Source organism: Hyperolius riggenbachi, chromosome 8 (assembly GCF_040937935.1).
Source record: "Hyperolius riggenbachi isolate aHypRig1 chromosome 8, aHypRig1.pri, whole genome shotgun sequence".
NCBI classification, from domain to species: domain Eukaryota; kingdom Metazoa; phylum Chordata; class Amphibia; order Anura; family Hyperoliidae; genus Hyperolius; species Hyperolius riggenbachi.
The window spans coordinates 37,091,013-37,114,591 of record NC_090653.1 but is presented as its reverse complement, the minus strand read 5'-3'; the positions used below and the strand labels follow the sequence as shown (position 1 = coordinate 37,114,591).

Here is a 23,579-nt window from a genome sequence, read left to right as displayed (position 1 = left end):
ACAAAGAGGGTGGGGAGAGCGGTCCCGGGGGGGGAAAGCCCACACAGGGAACCCCATTCACACCACACGGGTCACAACAGGGGACGATATTACACAGTCCATATGCAACAGCTTATCCTCATGATAGTTGGGTAAGTGAAGAGGTACTCTTAATCGAACGATTGCCGAGAGTACAGTCTTCCCGACCTCAGGTACATAGTGTGCCTCAGCACATAAGGGGGGAAGAGGTCCAATCAGGACAGCTGGGGACATATTTTGTCAGCGAGAGATTGGACAAGGGGAGGTATATTACTTTTCCTGGAGAAGGATCTTTTGCATGGCAGCTTCGAGATGTTTGGGTGAACAAAGGGAAACGGTGCAAGAGTCCTTTAGGCACCGCCACTTCCTTAGTTCCCACCTCAACCCGTGCCTCACACAAGGACCTGAGAGGTCAACCTTTTTTGGTGCTAGACGGGGAGGTGAAGCAAGTAGAGTTGTCCTCATGCGGGCAATTCTTGCAGAAGTACCTGCGTTGGCCGGGGCAAGTCAAATTTAGTGAAGAAGCCTGCAGGCTCAATAACGCAGAGTGCGAGGCTACCATTCAAAAGATCCACCCTGAAGCCCAACCGATAGTTCCGGTGGCGGAAGGAAAGGTTTGGTTTTTTAACATAAGTTCTAATGATACATTCAAGGTATATTCTCATAATTGTTCCGATAAGGGGGAGTTTCCAAGGGGAACATTGTGTGAGTGGAGATCCCATATGGATCCTGTCATCCAGGTTGGATGACGTTGTTTCTCAAATTGTTAAGAGAAAGGGTTTGTTTCTAAAGGTCAAAGTTTCACGGGTAGTTCCCGTCCTGAAAGAGAACACGACATGGGACAAAGGGGAACAGGGTTTGATCCAAGACGACCACATTTTGTTACAAAGGTTAAACAAACAGTACACTAAGTTAGAGGTAAGATTTCACCATGATACAGGTGATCTTCACGAGGTAGAACACAAAAATGAGCAGGTGAGTGCCAGTCTGACCTGGTGGACAAAGGTTCCGGTGATGTTCCAGGGACACTCGGACTGGGCCTCTGCAGTTCCAAAGTTCGTTCTACACCCACTGGTCGTCTGGATGGGGATGACAACGTTAGGCATCATTATCCAGGTGAGGTTGCGTGTTAAAAAGTACGTAAAACAAATTAACCTGGTCCAGAGATTGGTGCCTCATAAACAATCTCCTGAACCAATATTTTTAAATTAAGGGATATACAGGGTTACGGGTATAGGTTTAGTAGTACCTAGGAGCTGATTGTATAAAGGCGCTCTTTTAGAAGGCACCTGGCACTGCTCCGTTTTGTAACAACCAAATGAGTTTCACTTTTCTGTGGTCATGCAAGTTTGTGAGTGATACGCAAGTGACGCAAATGCTGAGCATGTGGTGTTGAGGGACTTAGAAGTTGGGCTTCCCCAGAGAGCCTGGTTACAGGAAGACCAAGAGGTCTTGTTCTCTCTCTTCCAGGGGTAACCGCCCAGAGCAGAGAAGTTGTGTGAGCACGAACATCCAAAAGTGAAACATAAAAGAAAAGAAACCAGGTACTGGGAGGTTCAGACGCTGGGATCTGCGGGTCAAGCCGTTTTAGGGGGGAATGTTATAATTTAAGTAGGCCTCAGTTATTTGGACTGAGTTAGTCAAAAAGGCTTGATGAGCAGACCTGTCCTTTAAGGGGATTTTCTCTGAAGAGAGAAAATCTGCAGTTCTGTCAGCAGAACTAGAACATACCAAGAAGCTGTTCTGAACAAGGCCGCGGGGGTCTCTCTGACCTGGGCATGTACCACCACCAGAACAGAAAACATTGGCCATGTTTACAAAACATCCACATTCCTGTAAGTAAAGGAAAGGTGACATTAAATATTAATCGAGTAGGCGGGTATGATGACACCACGAGTGGGTCCACCAATAGACTGATCTAGGGGGTGGCGAAAATGATGTCATATTTAACTCTTTCGTAGTCGCTATTAAAGGTGCAGGGAGCTACGAGAGCTCACTGCTTCTGCTCTTGACTTTCACGCTAGCTCGCCAGGCTGACTGGGACTCCTAAACATGTTATTCCTTCTGTAATCTGATATAATGTATGCTGTACATAGTTAGTCTAGATGTAACATAGAGTAGATACAAGAAGACCTGGGTATCTTCAGTAGGATAGATATTCAAGTAGCTGTAACGCAACATGGAAGTCTGCTTTGCCAGGAGATGAATGTATCTGTCTGTATTCCTGTTTCCTGAATAAATAACGTAAACATTGGAAAAAGCCTGAGAAAGTCTATATCCTGTTTGCGGTGTGGAGAGTCAAGTGATCTCACAGTCTGTGAGACGATGGTGTCGAAGCAAGGTGATAAGAACAGGTTCTAACAAGGAAGAGCAATCTCGCCATGTTGCGCAGTAGTCCAGCATGGCCGTCACTACACAAACAGCTGTTTGCGGTGCGTTACACAGTGAGTTTGGTGTGTCAGTGTGAAGCAGTACTCTAATTACACTCCCTGATTGATGTATACACATGCAAGATGTTTTAAAGCACGTTAGGCCTGCAATTTAGCATTCAATGTGATTTCTGCCCTTAAAACGCTGCTTTGCGTCACATCCAGATTTTTCCCGGGACTTTTGGCATGTATCCCACTCATCCATGCCCCCCTCCAGGTGTTAGACCCCTTGACATATCTTTTCCATCACTTTTGTGGCCAGCATAATTTTTTCTATTTTTCAAAGTTTGCCTCCCCATTGAAGTCTATTGCGGTTCGCGAACTTTTCCGCGAAACGAACCTTCCGCGGAAGTTCGCGAACCGAAAATCGGCGGTTCGCGACATCTCTAGATGGGTGTGACCATGATAGGATATGGGTGGAGCTAACTATAATGCAACAGTGTAACGCAAAGACAGTGGGCTTGAACTTTATCCCAAAACACAGGCAAAGTGTACCTAAAGATAGGGCTGGTGCACACTACCAGAGCTTTTTTAAACGCTAGAGATTTTAAAAGCTCTTGCTAATGCAATGCTATGGGGGATTTTTAAAAAAATTACATCACTCCAGTGTGAACACACACATCGGATAACATTAGCAGAAGCTTTTAAAATCACAAAGCACTCAGAAAAGCTCTTCTGGTGTGCACCAGCCCATAATTAGATAACTGTTCCCCACCCACAAACAGCAAATGGCGGCACTAAACACAAGCCAAGGGACAGCAGGCAGACCCCCTCAGTCAGCAAGTAGCGAGCAGGTTAAAGTGAAAAAATTAACCACTCTCAGCTATATGTTTGTCTTCCATCTATATGCGCAACAATAAAGGTGTCATGTTGGTCAGTACACAGTCTGCTATACCAGAATCTTTTTCAAAAGAGAATATTTTGGTATAATGAACCGTTCCATGTACTAACCAACATGAGTACTGTATTGTGCTTATATGTGTAAGAAAAACATATAGTTGAGTGACACAGCATATTAAAACACATTTTTTTAATCAGAAACCTGAGTAACCAAATGGCTACCTTGGGGTGCAATGAAATATCCTCCACCACAAACAGCAAATTTCAGCAGCCAGACCTCTTTGGCACCAAACACAGTTCCAGAGACAGCAGCCAGACCCCCTCAGACAGCAAGACATATTATGTAAACCTGAGACAGATGAAATTAAAGTTTTATACATACCTGGGGCTTCCTCCAGCCCCCTTCAGGCTAATCAGTCCCTCACTGTCCTCCTCCGCCACCTGGATCTTCTGCTGTGAGTCCAGGTATTTGAGCCTGTCTGGCGTAGTGCGCATGCACACACTCCGCCGCCGGGAGCGTACACCTGCGCAGCACTATTGCGCAGGTGCAGAATGTTCCTTGCTGTGGGAGCGGCATGCGGCCGGACTGCGCTGACTGGTTGAATTACCGGGACTCATAGCAGAAGATCCAGGTGGCGGAGGACGACAGCGAGGGACTGATTGGCCTGAAGGGGGCTGGAAGAAGCCTCAGGTATGTATAAAACTTTTCTTTTCATCTGTCTCAGGTACCCTTTAATTCGTAGTCACCAAACCAAATTTTAACAACATATCAAATTATTTGATTTCATCAGCAAAGGGAGTGCATACATTTGCATAAATCAGCATCAGCGCAGAATAATTTCCATCTCATTGACCATCTCTATTAGTGACTGTCACGGACGGTTGCGGGGCCGCAGGCGCGTCCTGGAACCGCCCGTGAAGAAAAAGCGATCGCACTCGATTCCCTGCATCGATTGCGCTTCAGATCAATAGAACCAAGATTTGATGTGTAGTATCCCTCTGCCTAGGAACAGCTGGGGGATCTGTGGTAGCTGAGTGAAAGCCTGGGGGGAGGTGTTAATTAGCTTGGACATATTCCCTGTGGAAGGCACAATTCCCCTTTCTGTTCTGGGAACCAGGTGACACCTAGCTGATCTCATGTAGATGTTAATTAACCAAAGGGTGATCAGGATGCCTAGGTGCAGCCAGGCAGGCTACGAATCTCCGGGAGGTCTTGACACCTTGCTCCCTGGTAAAGATCAAAGGGAAGTCAGCTGTTAGCTAGAACACATCCTGAATAACATGAGTCTCATAGCATAATCCATAACTTACCAGATCTGTCATATTTCTGGGGTTCCTGAGATGGCAGCTTCGCCAAACGTGGGGGAAGTGTAGCATGAGTCCCGGTGCTGGTTCTGAGGAAGTTTCAGAACATTCTGAGGTAAGGACTGCCAGTTAGGCAGTTTGAAAGTGCCCTGATGATACCACAGGGGTCCCACCCCTCATGTCTGGTATCAGGGCGCTGGGTAAATCGAGACAGACCTGAAAATGTTAATGAATCTGCCCTGACCTGTACGGTTCTGTGAGATAGAGCCCATATATGGGTAGATATGATTTCTGGTCCCCAGGACAAAGGGAGGGCTCATCTCATCTTCTAAGGGGGTGTGTGGCTCCCCGCCCTCACTCCCTCCTACTGGATCAGGGGCATAAGAATGGCAGAGGACCCAAACTCAGTGCCCTCCACCCTGAAAACATCTTGAACTCATCGGTGCCAGCTTGAGGATATGCTGGCATCCACCTGGTCTGAACTCTGAACTTTGATTGAAACCAAGAACTCTATGATTCTTCCCACAAAAAGGACATCTTTCCAGGAACTAAGTATTTTTCTCCCTTCTTTTATTTTTTATACTGGCTATTACTGTTTTAATAATTGTTGATTTTAATAATTGTCTGTATATATTAATTATTTATATTGCGTGAATAAACGACTTTCTCCAAGTCATTCACTGTCCGCTACCCTGCTTATCAGCACACACAGAACTGATCCCGGGTCTCTGAAGATACGCTACTGTTTGTTTGTTGTTGGCTAGACAGAATATCGTGTGTTTAACCGTTTTATTCGCAGGACTAGTCAGTCAGTAAATCGGGTCCACTGGCCCATACCAGTGGTGGTGGCAGTTTACCCTGAACCAGTGGGTGAAGTTGTAATCACCCGTATCTCACAGGCGCCCTCCTGGTTTGTCTGCGGCTATCTCTTAACGGTTCCTGCGCATTGACTGCGACCAGAGTTCGCACGATCTGTGCGCTGGCACCGTTTAGAAGGCTAATTGCGGTCAGCCACCGGGGCTCGTGTGACAGTGACACAGCTACACATCAGGCTTTATACTTACAGCATAGATGTTATTTAGTATATATAAGAGATTCCTGTGTACACATCATGTATACAGTCACAATCAGATGTGTATCTGACTTTAAAAATATGGGGACTGCTTTATTGAAGCAGCACAAGTAACTAATTTTGATTGGTTTATTTATTTATTTTTGTGGACTAAGCAAGGCTATTACTGTATATATAAATTATTTATGACTATTATCTGAGAAATAGAATATTTTATCATATTTTCTATTTTAATTACAGTTTAAATTCATTAGGAGTCGGTGCATTTTTCCCCGACTCCGACTCCAGGCACCCAAAATTGCTCCGACTCCACAGCCCTGCATAATTCAGCAGCGTTTGCCAGAAAATACACATAATGCACAGCATTTCCCCAAAATACACATAATGCGGAAGCATTTCCTCCAAATACACATAATGTGCAGCATTTCTCATAAAATACACCTATGTGGCCGCATTTATCACAAAATACACATAATGCACAGCTCTTACCCAGAAAATACACATAATGAGGCGGTGTTTCCCCAAAAAGACACATAGGGCTTGATTCACAAAAGAGTGCTAGCACAGCCGTTTTCGCGCGAACTTTCGCATTGCGCGCGATTGCGAATTTTCGCGCGAAACGAAACGAATTTTCGCATGAAAACGATATCGATTTCGCGGTAAAATTTGCGTTTGCACGCGAAAACGTTGTCGTTTCGCGTGAAAATTCGCGATCGCGCACAATGCGAAAATTCGCGCGAAAACGGCCGTGCTAACAGAACTCTTTTGTGAATCAAGCCCATAATGTGCAGTGTTTCCTGAAAATACACGAGGCAGCATTTTCCCCCTCAACCTTTTGAGGACCACAGGTTTATACCCACCTAGTAACCAGGCGAATTTTTACAATTCAGCACTGCACCACTTTAACAATTTATTGCTTGGTCATACAACTTACCACCCAAATGAATTCTACCTCCTTTTCTTCCCACTAATAGAACTGTATTTTGGTGGACTCTGCTTGCTGTTGCTATGTTTATTTTTAATTAATAAAAGAGTACCTTTGTTTTTTTTTTTAAACCGTATTACTTTTAACCCCCCCCCCCCCCCCCTCCAAAATGGCCCTAGACTGCAATCCATACACTACAGTACTCTCTCATAGGCATCAAACTATGAGAGGGATTAGATTGTGAGCCACTCCTGGGGACAGTGAAGTGACTAGGTTGTCCCCTGTACAGCGCTAGGCTAGATTGCAGCACTACACAAATGCAAATTGCTTTTATTTCTTTAATTCAGCCTGCCAGCTCGGATCGTGGCTGGCAGGCTGATCACGGATCCCAATTAATTGCAACAATGCCGCATGGTGTACAGGGAAATAAACTTTGCAACATGTAAAGATATATATATATATATATATATATATATATATATATATATATATATATATATATATATATATATATATATATATATATATATATATATATATATATATATATATATATATACACACACTGACTGAGGGAATCACACCTTTATAGGAGTGCATACATACTGTACATACAGTGTCAGCGTAGTGCTCGACATGTTTCATCTAAATAAGAGGAGCGAAGTACAGTGTCACACACACACACATAAGACCCCCACCACACAAGATCCCCCCACATACAATGCTTAAGTCTTGCTCTTACTCAAGCTCTACTAATAAATTACATAAAGTGTGTGTGTGTGGGGGGGAGGGAATAAGCAAAGACACCCACCTAGCACAGCTTTTTTCACGTTCTGAAGCCTTTTTTTTACTTTTTAAGTATTCTTATGCGATTTTTGATACAAATTTGTGCAGTAAGGGGTAATGATATATCTACCTATTAATCCGTCCAAAGAGGGTTTATTGAGTCAGTCCATGACTTACGTGTTGTAATGATCACGAATCCCGGAGGCAGCGCAGGGTTACGGGAAAATGGCGCCCAAATCCCAGCACTGGAGACACAAATAGACTCAATTGCTGTGGTGCAGACACCATTTTCCCACAGCCCTCTTCTTGCCAGAATCCACTGCCTGCAGCCAGCATCAGGTGAGCTGCGTCTGGTGAACTGGCTTGGTGTCGGTTGAATGCCGCATGTCTGTTTACTTCCAGGGGGAAACATAAGATGTGATTAAGTTATTTCTAATTAAATAGCTAAAACGTCAAAACTGCTCCTTAAAGGGAAAAGGTGTGACGTGGTTAAAGGGACCCAGGACCCTGAGCAGATGATAAAAACAGAATTTAAACATACCTGGGGCTTCCTCCCACCCTCTGTAGGCCACGAGGTCCCCTGGTGTCCTCCTGGCTCCTTCCCTGGTCCAGGTCCTGGCTCTGGTTACAGGAAGACTTCAGTCTGAAGTCGTCAGGTCTGCTTCCCACTTCCCTGGATTGCTACATCACACCAGCCGACTACGTGTCATCACGCCAGCTGACTTGAGAGTCCTGCCATGCATTCTCTAAGATTGAACCCAGTGTTCTCCCCAGGATCAATCAAGTGGCGGGCCGCCCGGGTAAAATCAATTACCGCCCGGCTGGCTGCGTTCCCAGCTGCGATCACCACGTGGCCGGCTATCGCTGCAAAAACCAGCGCTGTGAATCTGCACAGAGCAGCGCTGCAGAGTAGCAAAGTAGTCGTTACCCGTAGCGTAGCGTGTCCGTCCCCCTCCTGCACATACAGGCTCCATTAGCCGAGTGAACGGCGGAAGCTTTCACTCACCGCTCCTTGCCGTTCGGGTTCCCCTGCTTGCCTGTCACCGGCTCATATCTATGATGCCCTCTAGTGGCGAGGCGCCACTGCATAGCGTCATAGATGTGACAGGCAAAGCAGGGGAACCCGAACGGCAAGGAGCGGTGAGTGAAAGCTTCCGCTGTTCACTCTGCTAATGGAGCCTGTATGTGCAGGAGGGGGACGGACACGCTGCTGGTAACGACTAATTTGCTACTCTGCTCTGCCGGGGGATGTTTGAAAACTCGGGGGGACGAGGAGAGGGTGCGGGACATCTAACACATCAGCTCACTAAGCTGAGATTCTGTCAGCACGGTGAGCAGGTGACAGGCAAAGCAGGGGAACCCGAACGGCGAGGAACGGCACATCACTTGTGTGTAATGGATTTTTTTTTCCAGAAATTGTAGATGTAAAGTATACAGTTGAAAGATCTTTGTTTAGCTTCAGAATTTTTTTTTTACACCGTCTTTGTCTTATGAACATTTGCCTTCTCTTTATATAGCTATACAATTGGAGATCCCAGTGAGTTATACAGTATATACTTACAGCACAGTAGTCATCTGGTGTAAATAGGGGGAGGAGAACCAGTCAAATATTACTCGGGATAGTTTTAGTTTCTCTCAATGGACTTTGAGGTGAAGAATCAAACCACATGTCTCATTACTTGTCCTTTATGTTATGACTGACATTTCAGTTTTTTTTAGTTTAGTTTAAAGAAACTGATCTGACAGTTCAACTGAACTTGCATTGTTATAAAAAAAATATGTTAATTAATCCACTTGCTGTATGTTCAAGTATACTAAAGATTGCATACAAACTGCACAATGTAAGAAATATTGCTTTTCCTCAAATGCTGCTCAATGGAATGGTGTTACAGCAGAGATGTTTGATCTCTGCAGTGCTCATATATTACTGTACTAAGTGAATTTACCTGCAGAACTTTAAATTAGAGCCCATGGTTATGTTACAAACTGTGCCTCAGTGGAGCTCACAATCTAATGTTCCAGTCTGATATCTCTACCACAATCTAGGTGAAGGAACCAATTACCATATTAGCATGTTTTGGCATGTGGTGGTAAACAGAAGTGACCCAAGGAAACATGGGTAGCACATACTTGGGCTGTATTGTCTCTATTGTGATGAGACTCTGGATTTGTGTATTTTTTGGAAGTGCTTGACCTCTTTTGGGGATTATGCAGTGTTCTCCCCAGGATCAATCAAGTGGGCGGGCCGCCCGGGTAAAATCCATTACCGCCCGGCTGGCTGTGTTCCCAGCTGCCATCACCGTGTGGCTGGCTATCGCGCGCGCTGCTCCCGAATCTGCACAGCGCTTCCCGTCGAGCTTGTGCAGTCATTGGCTCAGCGGTAGTAAGAGGCGGGACCAGCGCCAGAGGCTAAGCCGACAGTCTCCAGAGGAACGCATAGAGGCTGTCATCGTGCACAGACACTACCATCAAGCCTGTAAGTATCCGCCACCTACCCCCCAAATGTGCAATGTGCCCCCCGCCCCTATACTTTACCTATCCGTGTGCACCGCTAGCTCCGGGATGCGTCCTTCATCCATACACATGCTCCACGTGGTTGCCATCGTACACATGGGCGCATGTGTGGGACATAATTAGTGCATATTTAATTTTCCACACCGCCAAATTTCCCCGTGCTGCCCACCCGGCTACTTTTTCATGCCACCCGACTGGAAAAAAATCCTGGGGAGAACACTGGGACCGCGCATAAGCAGGACTCTCAGGCCAGCATGATGACGCGTAGCCGTCCCGCGTGATGTTGACTACTTCAGGCCGAAGTAGTCCTGTAACCGGAGCAGGGAAGGAGCCAGGAGGACCCCGGGGCACCTCCCGGCCTATGGTGAGTGGAAGCCCCAGGTAAATATAAATTCTGTTTTTATCACCTGCTCAGGCTACCTTTAACAAAATAAATATTTTTAATAAATATTTTTTGTAAAGTTCTCACATACTTTTTATAACTTTTTTTTTTGCATTTTTTTTTTCATTATTTCCATTTTTATCGTGCTTAACAATTAACAATATGTTGGCCATTTTAAAGATATGTTTAAAAAAAAATGCTTCATTTTCATTATTTTCTTGTCCCGATATTCCAAATCCAACATCAGCAATCACCAAGAATTCAGGCACAATTTGTAAAAAAAAATGTTTGCAACATTTTGCACTGTTTACACACTGCTAATATTCTGTAACCTTTGAAGAATTCTCTTTCCATTGTAAGTTACACTTATGTATCTTGTGTACTATTTATAAAAGTTTTGCTTTATTCCTATTTCGTGGATAAAGCACAGGGCTGCCTATTCCCTCCAAGCCACCGGCTCTGTAAGGCATCCATTCAGGTCACTAGACTGACAGACAGATCTGACTACCTACACCTATAGGTTTGAATACTGCACATTTCACTTTCAGTGATACATACCAGCTGATTTTGACTATCCTATTGGCTAATTAGATGAAATGGATATCTGTAGCATTTGAGAGGAATTTACCCATACCCTGATTCATATTATAGTTTTAATTGCCTTTTGTCACGAACATTGAACTGTAACTGATTGCTTTTGAAGAAGGAGCTATTGTAAAAGCCACAAAACGTACGTTAGGCCGAATACTGCACACTGGCCTGACATAGGGATGTTTTTTATTGTATTTGTCACATATGTCACTTTTTCAAGTTTTGCAATTAAAAGTTACATTTTATAACTAGCATTTGTTTTACTGATAGGCTGGCTAAACCTACAATTAGGCTTTATACTTGAGGGGTGGCCATTACTATATTGACATACAATGCAATTTGTTTTTTTCTCCCAGGTGATATTTTCACAACTTGTAAATAAAATGCCTTTTACACCACCAGCAAGCAAACTAATACTCAAAATAATTGTGGCACTACTTTTTCACGTTTTTATGGTACTTTTTCCATTGCAAACTGCTGAAAACTTATTTTAAATCGAAGATGAAAAATTATCTCCTAGGTGAAAACTCAGGAGAAAAAGTGAATTGCATATGGCCCGTCATGTGAAAAGCACGAGATCTCAACTGCTCTGACCATTTTGATCATTATTCCGATGATGTATTATGTATGTATATTTTATCCTCATCATTTGTATTCCCGTGTATACCACCACATAGAGGGCTAGACCCGGCCATGAATAATTCTATTTCTATTTTTGCGCATTTCATGATCCCAGCTGTATATGAATTGATTTGTTGTAATAAACCATTTTTGAATGGCGTTTCAGTAACTGGCTTCACATAATGGATGTTCATCAAACGCTTTTTCTGTTCCTCGCCAATAGATGGCGGTGCTCGTATTGTGAAACAGTTTCAAGAGAGTGCCATTAGAGGACTCTATGGTTTAATATTTGGTTTAAAGCGCAGAGGCCGGGAGTGCGCTCCACAGGCTGAATCTTTGAACTGGTAGTTACTGCGAACACTCATGGTGCACTCCACATGGATGGGGCAGCCCCTTTTAGGTAAGCAATGGCTCTCCCCCAAACCCCAGCCGCCAACAGAGTTATAAAACTCCCTTATTTGAAGGCTTATTGTACAAAGAGGTGTCCCAGATGCTCAGTGCATGTTAATCACTGCCGAGACATGTTAAATTTGGCGTGTGCTTGCCAGTAGGTCACCTGATGAAGGTGTTAGGACACAAACATGTTGTGAGACCGCTGCCATGCCAACAGTGTGAGACACGTGTGATCCAGCATCCCGATCATCGGAAGCTAGTAACCACAAACCACAACACCGGGCTGGCAGACCATGCAGAACATCTTCACCATTACACTGAATCAATAAGTGAATTAAGATAGGGACACCAAGAGCCAAATATAGTGTAGTATGTACTGGTGATGGATAATGGGATGAAGTTGGTAGAGTAAGTACAAATAAACTCACAAAGCAGGGTTACCTCAAAGGCAACCACTGTGACACCAGGTGGGGAGATTAGTCCTGACCCCACTCAGGATTAAGAAGTCACTCTCCGTAGATCAGGAAAAAATGGGATGACACCCCTCCACCAAAGGTGGACTTAGAACAATGTAACAGGGATACAGAGATGCCAGAAGAATGAAAATGTCTAAAAAGTTTAAAATTTGTGGAGGCAGTGGTGGACTTACCCCCTCCAGACACAAGATTTGCCCACAAAGTTTAGCAGAACAAATTTACATACTCCAGAGGAAAATGCAACATATTTCGCAGAAATAACCCCGCTGTAACAATCTTACCTCAAAGCGTCTCCAGCGGGATTCACTCACGCGGAGGGTCTTCCGTGCCGTCTTCCTCGGGGGCATCTCCGACACCGCTGCGGCGGTGAGCCAGGACACGCGTGTGCGTGGTGTCTCTAGTCGCAAGCGCGCGAGACAGAGTGGCCTTTACAGGCTGAGGAGGCGTGTCTGAATGGTACACCGTCCTCCTGTGGGCTGGGCTGATCTCCTCTCCTAGGTATATTAGACCAAGCGAGTCAGTCACTCGCTGGCCTTGATACTAATCAGTACGCCGGTTATAGGTCTAGCTAGCTAGCTATAATGAGTTACATTTATATATTGTGTAGACGCACAATATATATGTACTCTAGGTAGTCAGCCTTGTATTTTGTAGTATTTATCTTGTAAACTATTTCAAAATATTCTAGTAATATATTAGTAACATCTATTGTATAGTCTAGTACTATTATAATACTTCTATTGTATATTTATCTGTGTACCGACCTTTTGCCTGCCTCCTGACCTCGCTATTGTCTCATCCTTCTGTACCTCAGCCACCTGATACACGTGTACGACTCGGCCTGTCCCCGACTCCGCTATTGCCTGATCCTTATAATACGACTGACATCTGTCTTATGTGTATGATCCTGCCTGTTAATTAACTACGAGATTGCCTAGTTACTCTGTACCTCGATACCTCTGACTTTGTTTACGACTACGGCCTGGACCTGACTAATCTTACTCACTATTGCTTGTACTGACTATGCTACCTGTTCACGCTCCAGCGTGATACCCGATTCATCAGGCAATAGGTAGGAGTAGGTACAATGCAGGTCTGTAGCTGGGCCAAGCACCTCAGAAAAAAACAAAAATAAAGACTCCAGATCTACCCGGCTCCTGCATCCACGTGGATGAACCACATGGGCATCCACACCACCGCTGCCAAAGGAAATGAAAGCCACATTTAAAAGGAACATTGGCTGCTCCACCTCCACAGAAGGTCTGATGCTGCCGCAGCTGCCTGCCCACTCCCAGGCCATCATATGCTGCCGCAGCTGCCTGCTTACTCCCCCAGCTAACCAAAAATACATGTTATCTGGCAGAGGCTCCTCCAAAATACAGATAATATGGCAGTGGTTCCCCCAAAATAGATGTAATCTGGCAACAGCAGTTCCCCCAACATACACATAATCTGGCAGCAGTTCCCCAAAATACACATATTCTGGCAATGGATCACCCAAAATACATTAATCTGGGAACAGTGGTTCCCCCAAAATACACATAATCTGGAAGCAGAGGCTACCCCAACATACACATTCTTGCAGCGTTTCCCCAAAATACACGTAATCTGGCAGCACAGGTTCCCTAAAAATAAAGATAATCTGGTAGCAGTTTCCCCAAAATAGGTGAACCCAGTATAGGTAGCCAGGTCAATAGGTGTCTCCAGTGGAAGTATCCAGGGCTATAGGTGTCCCCAGTATACAGTGGCTTGCAAAAGTATTCGGCCCCCTTGAAGTTTTCCACTTTTTGTCACATTACTGCCACAAACATGAATCAATTTTATTGGAATTCCACGTGAAAGACCAATACAAAGTGGTGTACATGTGAGAAGTGGAACGGAAATCATACATTATTCCAAACATTTTTTACAAATAAATAACTGCAAAGTGTGGTGTGCGTAATTATTCAGCCCCCCTGAGTCAATACTTTGTAGAACCACCTTTTGCTGCAATTATAGCTGCCAGTCTTTTAGGGTATGTCTCTACCAGCTTTGCACATCTAGAGACTGAAATCCTTGCCCATTCTTCTTTGCAAAACAGCTCCAGCTCAGTCAGATTAGATGGACAGTGTTTGTGAACAGCAGTTTTCAGATCTTGCCACAGATTTTCGATTGGATTTAGATCTGGACTTTGACTAGGCCATTCTAACACATGGATATGTTTTATTTTAAAGCATTCCACTGTTGCCCTGGCTTTATGTTTAGGGTCATTGTCCTGCTGGAAGTTGAACCTCCGCCCCAGTCTCAAGTCTTTTTCAGACTCCAAGAGGTGTTCTTCCAAGATTGCCCTGTATTGGGCTCCATCCATCTTCCCATCAACTCTGATCAGCTTCCCTGTCCCTGCTGAAGAGAAGCACTCCCAGAGCATGATACTGCCACCAACATATTTGACAGTGGGGATGGTGTGTTCAGAGTGATGTGCAGTGTTAGTTTTCCGCCACACATAGCATTTTGCATTTTGGCCAAAAAGTTCCGTTTTGGTCTCATCTGACCAGAGCACCTTCTTCCACATGTTTGCTGTGTCCCCCACATCGCTTGTGGCAAACTGGAAACGGGACTTCTTATGCTTTTCTGTTAACAATGGCTTTCTTCTTGCCACTCTTCCATAAAGGTCAATTTTGTGCAGTGCATGACTAATAGTTGTCCTATGGACAGATTCCCCCACCTGAGCTGTAGATCTCTGCAGCTCGACCAGAGTCACCATGGACCTCTGGACTGCATTTCTGATCAGTGCTCTCATTGTTCGGCCTGTAAGTTTAGGTGGACGGCCTTGTCTTGGTAGGTGTACAGTAGGGCTGCACGGTTTTTCGGTTTTAAATTGAAACCGCGATTCATTAGAAGACGATCTTCTGATCGTCAGTTTTTTGTGAATCGCGGTTTCGCCTGCCCGTACGGCTCTGCCCGCCCGAATGCATTAAATTCTGAATGCGGAGGGAGGCTGGGGGCGGATCCAAAGCTGTCATGCATAAGATTGCTGCTGATTGGGCAGAAGCTGCGTACAGCTCCGCCTACCGCCTGTTAGCGCATGCTGCGGGTCATGGGGTGACACAAGTGAACTAGGAAGTACGGAGGGAGGACTCTGCCGCTATAGGAAGTACGGAAGCCCCTGAGGACTCTGCCGCTATAGCGGCTGACCTCAGCCGCTATAGCGGCAGAGTCCTCAGGGGCTTCCGTACTTCCTAGTTCACTAGTGTCACCCCATGACCCGCAGCATGCGCTAACAGGCGGTAGGCGGAGCTGTACGCAGCTTCTGCCCAATCAGCAGCAATCTTATGCATGTGTCCGGTGGGATCGTGCTGATGCCTCCCATGATCAAAGAAGGAGATGAAAGGGCCAGCGGGGAGGATAATTACAGCTGCTACTGCTATCCCACTTGGAACCACCGGCTGGGGATCACGCTGCTGCTGGGCTAATGCCGGTAACCGGGTATGATCAAAGGGCCACATTGTGGATCATTACCGCGGCTATTGCCGCTTGGAGCCACCATGGATCACGCTGCTGCTGCCGCCCCACTGCGCACCTCATTGGGAACATTTGGACCAGCCTGGACCCCCAGACAGCACCCAGCTACTGCCACCCAGGCTGGTGAGATATCATGTAATATAACTGTAGTGGCTAGTTACTGTAGCTGGGAGGGGGAGGGGGTTTTATGTAATGTAATGCAGTGTAGCGAAAAAAAATCGTGAAAAAAATCGAAATCGCAATTACTGAGATAAAAATCGCAATTTCAATTTTTACCTAAAATCGTGCAGCCCTTGTGCCATACTCCTTCCATTTCTGAATGATCGTTTGAACAGTGCTCCGTGGGATGTTCAACGCTTTGGAAATCTTTTTGTAGCCTAAGCCTGCTTTAAATTTCTCAATAACTTTATCCCTGACCTGTCTGCTGTGTTCTTTGGACTTCATGGTGTTGTTGCTCCCAATATTCTCTTAGACAATCTCTGAGGTCGTTGCAGAGCAGCTGTATTTGTACTGACATTAGATTACACACAGGTGCACTCTATTTAGTCATTAGCACTCATCAGGCCATGTCTATGGTCAACTGACTGCACTCAGACCAAAGGGGGCTGAATAATTACGCACACCCCACTTTGCAGTTGATTTGTAAAAAATGTTTGGAATCATGTATGATTTTCGTTCCACTTCTCACGTGTACACCACTTTGTATTGGTCTTTCATGTGGAATTCCAATAAAATGGATTCATGTTTGTGGCAGTAATGTGAAAAACTTCAAGGGGGCCGAATACTTTTGCAAGCCACTGTAAGTAACCAAGTCTATAGTTGTTCCCAGTATAGGTAGCCAGGTCTATAGGTGTACCCAGGATTAGTGGCCAGGTCTATTGGTGTCCCCAGTTTAGATAGCCAGGTCTATAGGTGTCCCTAGTACAGGTAACCAGGTCTATAGGTGTTCCTAGTATAAGTAGTCAAGTCTATAGGTGTCCCCAGTATAGGTAACCAGGTCTATAGGTATCCCCAGAATAGGTAACCAGGTCCATAGGTGTCCCCAGAATAGGTAGCCAGGTCTATAGGTGTCCCCAGAATAGGTAACCAGGTCTATAGGTGTCCCTAGAATAAGTAGCCAGGTCTATCGGTGTCCCCAGAATAGGTAGCCAGGTCTATAGGTGTCCCCAGAATAGGTAGCCAGGTCAATAGGTGTCCCCAGCAGGAGGGATGGCAGCACAGTGAATGGGGAGCAGCGGGCACAGAAGCGGGCAATGGGGTGCTGTCTCCCCCCCTCCCCCATCCCTCACCTGGGGCTCTCCCTTCCTCACTCCCCCCTCCAGAACTAAGCATTGTGGTCAGTTGGCCGCGGACAGGGACTTACCTCTGGTACAGAAGGAGAAAAAACCCTCAATAGTGAAGTGGTTAAGTCTGCAAGCTCATATAAGTAATAAGTTATCCCCACAATGCATCACTTCACAGCTATGAGTAAATCTGCAAATCATTTGGGCTTCCACATAAATCTTAGGCTGGGCACACTTCGGCTGTACAACATCTCAGATATTTTGATGATATTGTGTTTTACTTTGTGCACGTTTTTGCACGCGTTTTTTAAATTTTTGGTCAAGTAGCGTTCAGCACCATCACAAAGTAAAAAGCTCTTTTATTTATTAAATAAAAAATATAAACTAATCCTATATAATCAAACCGCAGGTGTCCCTGTGTCATCAGTGTCTGTGTGTCCGTGTGCTTTTCCACTGTGCATGTGCGCAGCACGGACAGCCTAGGAGAGGAGCAGGACGTTCCAGGGGGCTGGCTGGGTGAGCAGGTGTGCGCACCAGCGGCGGGCGAGTGTGTGCTGGCATGTGACGATTACTAGAGCCCGTTTTTAAACAAGCTAAGGCCACTAGCACAGTATAAAAGCATAGACTATAGCTGTAATAGTATATGTTTTAGGTTTCTTGAACACTTCTCAGCGCAGATGGCCATGCGATCAGAATGCAACGGCTGCGATCAGGTGCCATCTGTGCTGCCGTGCGTTGCTGATCCCTTTTACTACAGTGAATGGGTCAGCGCTGCATTTTGTTGGGGGGAGGGGGGGGGGGTGCAGCATCCCATCCACGGTCTGATAGGACTCCTGTGTTCACACTCTGATTTGTCAGTGCCACCTCTTTTCCTATCTTCTTGGCAACACTTTCCACACATTATTCTTGGTTCACACTGAGCCTCCTTAACACTTCCTGTTGTTTGTATCTAGGACTCTTTTTCTTTCTACTCTTTTGGTCTACCCTTTCGGGTTTTGGTCCTTTCTTACTTGATTCTAGCACTTTTTTGCTCTTTCACTATAGTACTTTAATCATTTTTACTAAGCACCTATATATTATCAGTGTTCATATTTATATCCCAGCAATCGGTCACTTTATTTATTGATTGGACTCTACTTGGTTTATACTCTTTACGTAATGTTGTCCTACAGGTTTACATATTGTGAACTTATTATTTATGGTGGATATCATTTTAATGCCACCTGGGAAGCCCCTCCCTGCTAACATTGATGTTTTTATTATATCTGGAGTTATTGAATAAAATGGTGTGACTAATCTGCCTATTGGTGAGGTGCGGTGCTGTGAGGCTTATGCTTTCTGTCGATTACTACAACTGAGGTACTTATCTACACTTTCATTTGCTTCAGTATTGCTTTAAAGAGAACCTGTAACAAAAAAAAGTTCCCCTGGAGGTTACTCACCTTGGGAATGGGAAGCCTCAGGGTCCCAATGAGGCTTCCCCCTCCACTGTAGCTTCAGGCAATACAGCGCTGGCTCCCCCGGAGTGTCCCGGAATCCTCCCTCGACAAGCCTAACAAGCGCTGATTTATTTACCTTTCCTGGCTCCAGCGGGGGCGCTGTTGCGGCTCTCCGCACAGAGATAGGTGAAAATAGCCGATCTCTGTCGGGTCCACTCTACAGCGCGCCTGCGCAGTAGAGTAGCCCGACGGAGATTGGCTATTTTTGCCTATCTGCGTGCGGAGAGCGATACTGCGCCTGCGCTGGAGCCGGGGAGGTAAATATTTACATCACCGCCGCTCCGGGAGGATTTTCTCCGCCGCCGTGGGACCGAGGAGGATGGGGAAAGCCTCAATAGGATCCGGAGGATTCCCCCACCCAAGGTGAGTACCCCCAGGGGAGGTTTTCTTTAATTTCCCAACCCTTCTACACAGGGCTGTGGAGTCGGTCCAAAAATCCACCGACTCCGACTCCTCTAATTTGCATATTACAATTTTGTTGATTAAAAGTATGTAACGTGAAATTCGTCTCTTAACTGCCAATGCTTAGGAATTTTACAAGACAACTGAAGTGAGAAGGATATGTAGACTACTATATTTATTCCCTTTAGACTAAAACTAGTCCTTGGTAAGAGTACTTGAAAAAAGGTAAAAACCGGAACAAAGAACATCTATCAGGCCCTAGGCAATGTAAGTGTGGGTACATGTAAGAATGATGTGCAGGTACTCTGCAGGGGAATGAGGAGATTCTTCCTCTATTACACATTCTTCATGCACAATCTGAACAAGGTTTATGGATGACAGACAACACCTCTCTGTTCAATGTGCACAACATTCTCAGTGGATTCCCTGCAGCTCTGTGGGGAGTGCATATGTAGAGTATAGTACTACTGTGTAACAAAGTAAACCTGAGACAGATGAAATTAAAGTTTTATACATACCTGGGGCTTCCTCCAGCCGCTTCAGGATAATCAGTCCCTCGTTGTCCTCCTCCACCACCTGGATCTTCTGCTATGAGTCCAGGTACTTGAGCCAGTCGGGAGTAGTGCGCATGCACACACTCCGCCGCCAGGAGCATACTACACCTGTGCAGCACTATTGCGCAGGTGCAGAATGTTCCTGGCTGTGGGAGCGGCATGCGGCCGGACAGCGCTGACTGGCTGAATTACCAGGACTCATAGCAGAAGATCCGGGTGGTGGAGGACAGCGAGGGACTGATTAGCCTGAAGGGGGCTGGAGGAAGCCCCAGGTATGTATAAAACTTTACTTTTCATCCGTCTCAGGTACCCTTTAATTTGTAGTCACCAAACCAAATTTTAACAACATATCAAATTATTTGATTTCATCAGCAAAGGGAGTGCATACATTTGCATAAATCAGCATCAGTGCAGAATTATTTCCATCTCATTGACCATCTCCATTAGTGACACAGCTACACATCAGGCTTTATTCTTACAGCATAGATGTTATTTAGTATATATAAGATAATATAGTATATAGTATATAAACTAATTTTGAGCTATTACTGTATATATACATTATTTTTAATGACTATTATCTGAGAAATAGAACATTTTATCATATTTTCTATTTTAATTACAGTTACAAATTCATTAGGAGTCGGAGTCGGTGCATTTTTTTCCCGACTCCGACTACAGGCACCCAAAATTGCCCGACTCCACGACTCCGACTCCAGGCACCCAAAATCGCCCGACTCCACAGCCCTGCTTCTACACCCACTCAAAAGAATTGCCTTAAAACAAACCTGGGGAGAGGGAAGCCTGTGGATCCTTCAGATACTTCCTGTCTCCCTCCCTCTCGCTGTTCCAGCTAGCGGCTGTGCTCCAGTAGGAGAAGGAATGCAGCCGCACTGCACCTGCGCAGCAGCATGGATCAGCTCAGGCTTCAAGGGAAAAAGCCAACCTCGATCGGGTTCATACTATTGCACAGGTGCACAATGGCTGGTCAATGGTTTCCTGAGGACACAGTGCTGGAATGGAGGTGGAGGAGGGTGGGGGAGAGCTTCCCTTTATTGAGGGGAGTATCCATTTTGGGTACTTTTTGTCACTACAGGTACACTTTAAGCTGGCCATACACTTATAGATTGCCACCTAATGTGGCCAAAGGATTGATTCCTCTCTGACCACAATCGGTTCCTGCCACACAAAGCACACTGATTGTCAGTAGATTCCAGCAGGAAAGCGATGCTCTGTCCATGATACTTCTGTGTCTGTTCCAAGCTGCTCATCACACATACAGTATCTAGATCTGTATAAGTTACCAGACAGAGAGACGTCACTGCTGGATATCTCCTCTGTACAGCCTACCTCCCAACTTTTTGAGATAAGAGGGACAGCTTGAGACACGCCCCTGCCACACCTCTAACCACGCCCCCACCACACCCCTCACCATGCATATCACAAAGAATTCAGAATCAAAAGATTTTGTTTTATCTTTCAAACCACACTGGTCCTTTCTATCACGCTGGGGCTAGCCGCCGCAGGGAATCACATGGCCCCGGGAGTATTTTTTGTAGCAAAATGTGGTTTATATCTGTTAACTAGCACTTACCTAGCTAACTATGTTCCCCAAGTGCCCCCCCAGATCACCGCCGTAATACGTACCCCGCAGGGATCCCGCAATGGCGCCACCTCCCAATCAGCTCCAGGCCTCGCTGTGGCGGCGATCAGGACTGCGGATGACGTCAGCTCCGATCGTCATCATAGCGACGAGTGAAGCTCAATGGGAAGCTGCGGCTCTCGAGGGATCATGTAGGGGTACGTAATTGCTGGTGGTGATCGGGGATGGCTAAATGGTGCAGCGGGGCTTAGGGAACATAGTTAGCTAGCTAAGTACTAGCTAGTGATGGGTCGTTCGCGAACGAGCCGGCTCTTTGTTGACGAACGACAAGAGCCGGTGCTCAGTTTAAAAAGAGCTGATGCCTGTGAGTCACTCACCAGTGCGCTCTGCTCTGTAATAAAGGGCGCTGAGGCATGCCGGGAGATGTAGTCCTCCCCCTGTAGCTTGTAGGGGTGTATGGGGTGGAGCAAAGCAGCAGCAGCAGGAGGGATTGCCCCACTCAGAGAAGCAGCCTGTAGTTGTCATGGAGACGGGGCTTTTCTTCTGTATCTGAGTGGCTTCTAATGATATTAAATGAAGAGTCGTTTGAGAGCCATATGAGCCGGCTCTTTAAAGAGACACTGAAGCGAGACTAAATCTCGCTTCAGCTCTCATATATAGCAGGGGCACGTGTGCCCCTGCTAAAACGCCGCTATCCCGCGGCTAAACAGGGGTCCCTTCACCCCCAACCCACCCCCGCAAAAGTTGGTCGGAAAATGGTCGCTGGTAATCTTCTTCCTGGAGGCAGGGCTAACGGCTGCAGCCCTGCCTCCAGTCGCGTCTATCAGACGCGCATCGCCGCCTCTCCCCCGCCCCTCTCAGTGAAGGAAGACTGAGAGGGGCGGGGGAGAGGCGGAGATACGCGCTGACAGACGCGCGTGGGGCAGGGCTGCGGCGGTTAGCCCTGCCCCAACCAGGAAGCGCTCCCCGGGTGTATCGAGGGGGATTTGGGGGTGAAGGGACCCCCGTTAAGCCGCGCTATAGCGGCGTTTTAGCAGGGGCACACGTGCCCCTGCTATTTATGAGGCAGACTCTCTTTAATGGGAGCCGAGCCAAAAGAGCCGGTGTTCCAACATTTTAGCATACATTGACAGAATAGCATACATTTAAAGTGATATACCCCTTGTTAGTAGAATCAGTGTCCCCTTGCCCGCACGCTGGGCTGCGGGCTCGGTCCTCGCTTCGCTCGGACAACTTTTTATTCTAACTCTATGTCCACTTGGATAGTGGGGATTGCACGTCAGCACACAGGCAGCTAACTGGGGTTGAAAAGGTTAATGCTGCTGATGGGTATTATGGGGTTAATGTATGCCCTGCATGACTTTGCACATGCTCAGTAGCATTTGTATGCTATTCTGTCGGGTATGCTAAAATGTTGGAACACCGGAATTCCCATCACTAGTGCTAGCTAACCGATATAAAACACATTTTGCTACAAAAAATCCTCCCAGCGGACGCAGCCTCTGAAACTGCGTTCCACAAGGGAGGTTAACTATCCTTCATTTTAACATTTGAAAATATGAAATATAACCATTCAATTGAGGTGAATTAAGTTTAGAGTCGAACACATTTTACAGTAGAAAAATACCTATATTTACACAGGTCTGTACATGAGTCCTGAAAGAGGGACAAATAAGGAAGAAAGAGGAACAGTTTAGAGCTATGGTACAATTATTACTCTCTCCATACTGAGCCCAGCAGGATGTCCCATAATAACCCCTCCCCTCTACTCACCACCATACACTCCTGACACCCCCAGGATAAGCAGGAGGAGGGGGGCCATCTTCTCCCTCCTGGGGGGACACTGAGACCCCCAAACACCAGCAGAATCCCCCATAATAACCCCTCCCCCTCTACTCACCACCATACACTCCTGACACCCCCAGGATAAGCAGGATGAGGGGGACCATCTTCTCCCTCCTGGGGGGACACTGAGACCCCCAAACACCAGCAGAATCCCCCATAATAACCCCTCCCCCTCTACTCACCACCATACACTCCTGACACCCCCAGGATAAGCAGGATGAGGGGGACCATCTTCTCCCTCCTGGGGGGACACTGAGACCCCCCTATACCAGCAGAATCCCCCATAATAACCCCTCCCCCTCTACTCACCACCATACACTCCTGACACCCCCAGGATAAGCAGGATGAGGGGGACCATCTTCTCCCTCCTGGGGGGACACTGAGACCCCCAAACACCACCATGAACTTGCAGCAGCTCAGGAAGCGTCACACAGTGAGTCCGTATCTCTGTGTACAGGAGGGCGGGGCTCTGAGGTGATTGGAGGAGCGCTGCTCTCTGTCCAATAGGAAAATGAGTAGAGAGGTGTCAGCAGTTGCCGG

At 46.2% G+C, this 23,579-nt stretch overlaps 1 protein-coding gene across 2 annotated transcripts in view; it reads right to left on the bottom strand.

The window, feature by feature from the left end:
- Positions 1–23,183, bottom strand: part of LOC137528726 (class I histocompatibility antigen, F10 alpha chain-like) — a 116,134-nt gene extending 92,951 nt beyond the window's left edge. Inside the window, exon 1 of one of the 2 annotated variants that reach the window (XM_068250238.1) lies at positions 23,095–23,183. In XM_068250238.1, the coding sequence (XP_068106339.1) occupies positions 23,095–23,143 (49 nt within the window). In that variant the 5' untranslated portion in view covers positions 23,144–23,183. Of the gene's footprint in view, positions 1–22,967; positions 23,057–23,094 lie in introns of those variants that run through there. The other variant, XM_068250239.1, reaches the window with a different exon arrangement.
- Between the last annotated feature and the right edge of the window lie 396 nt (positions 23,184–23,579).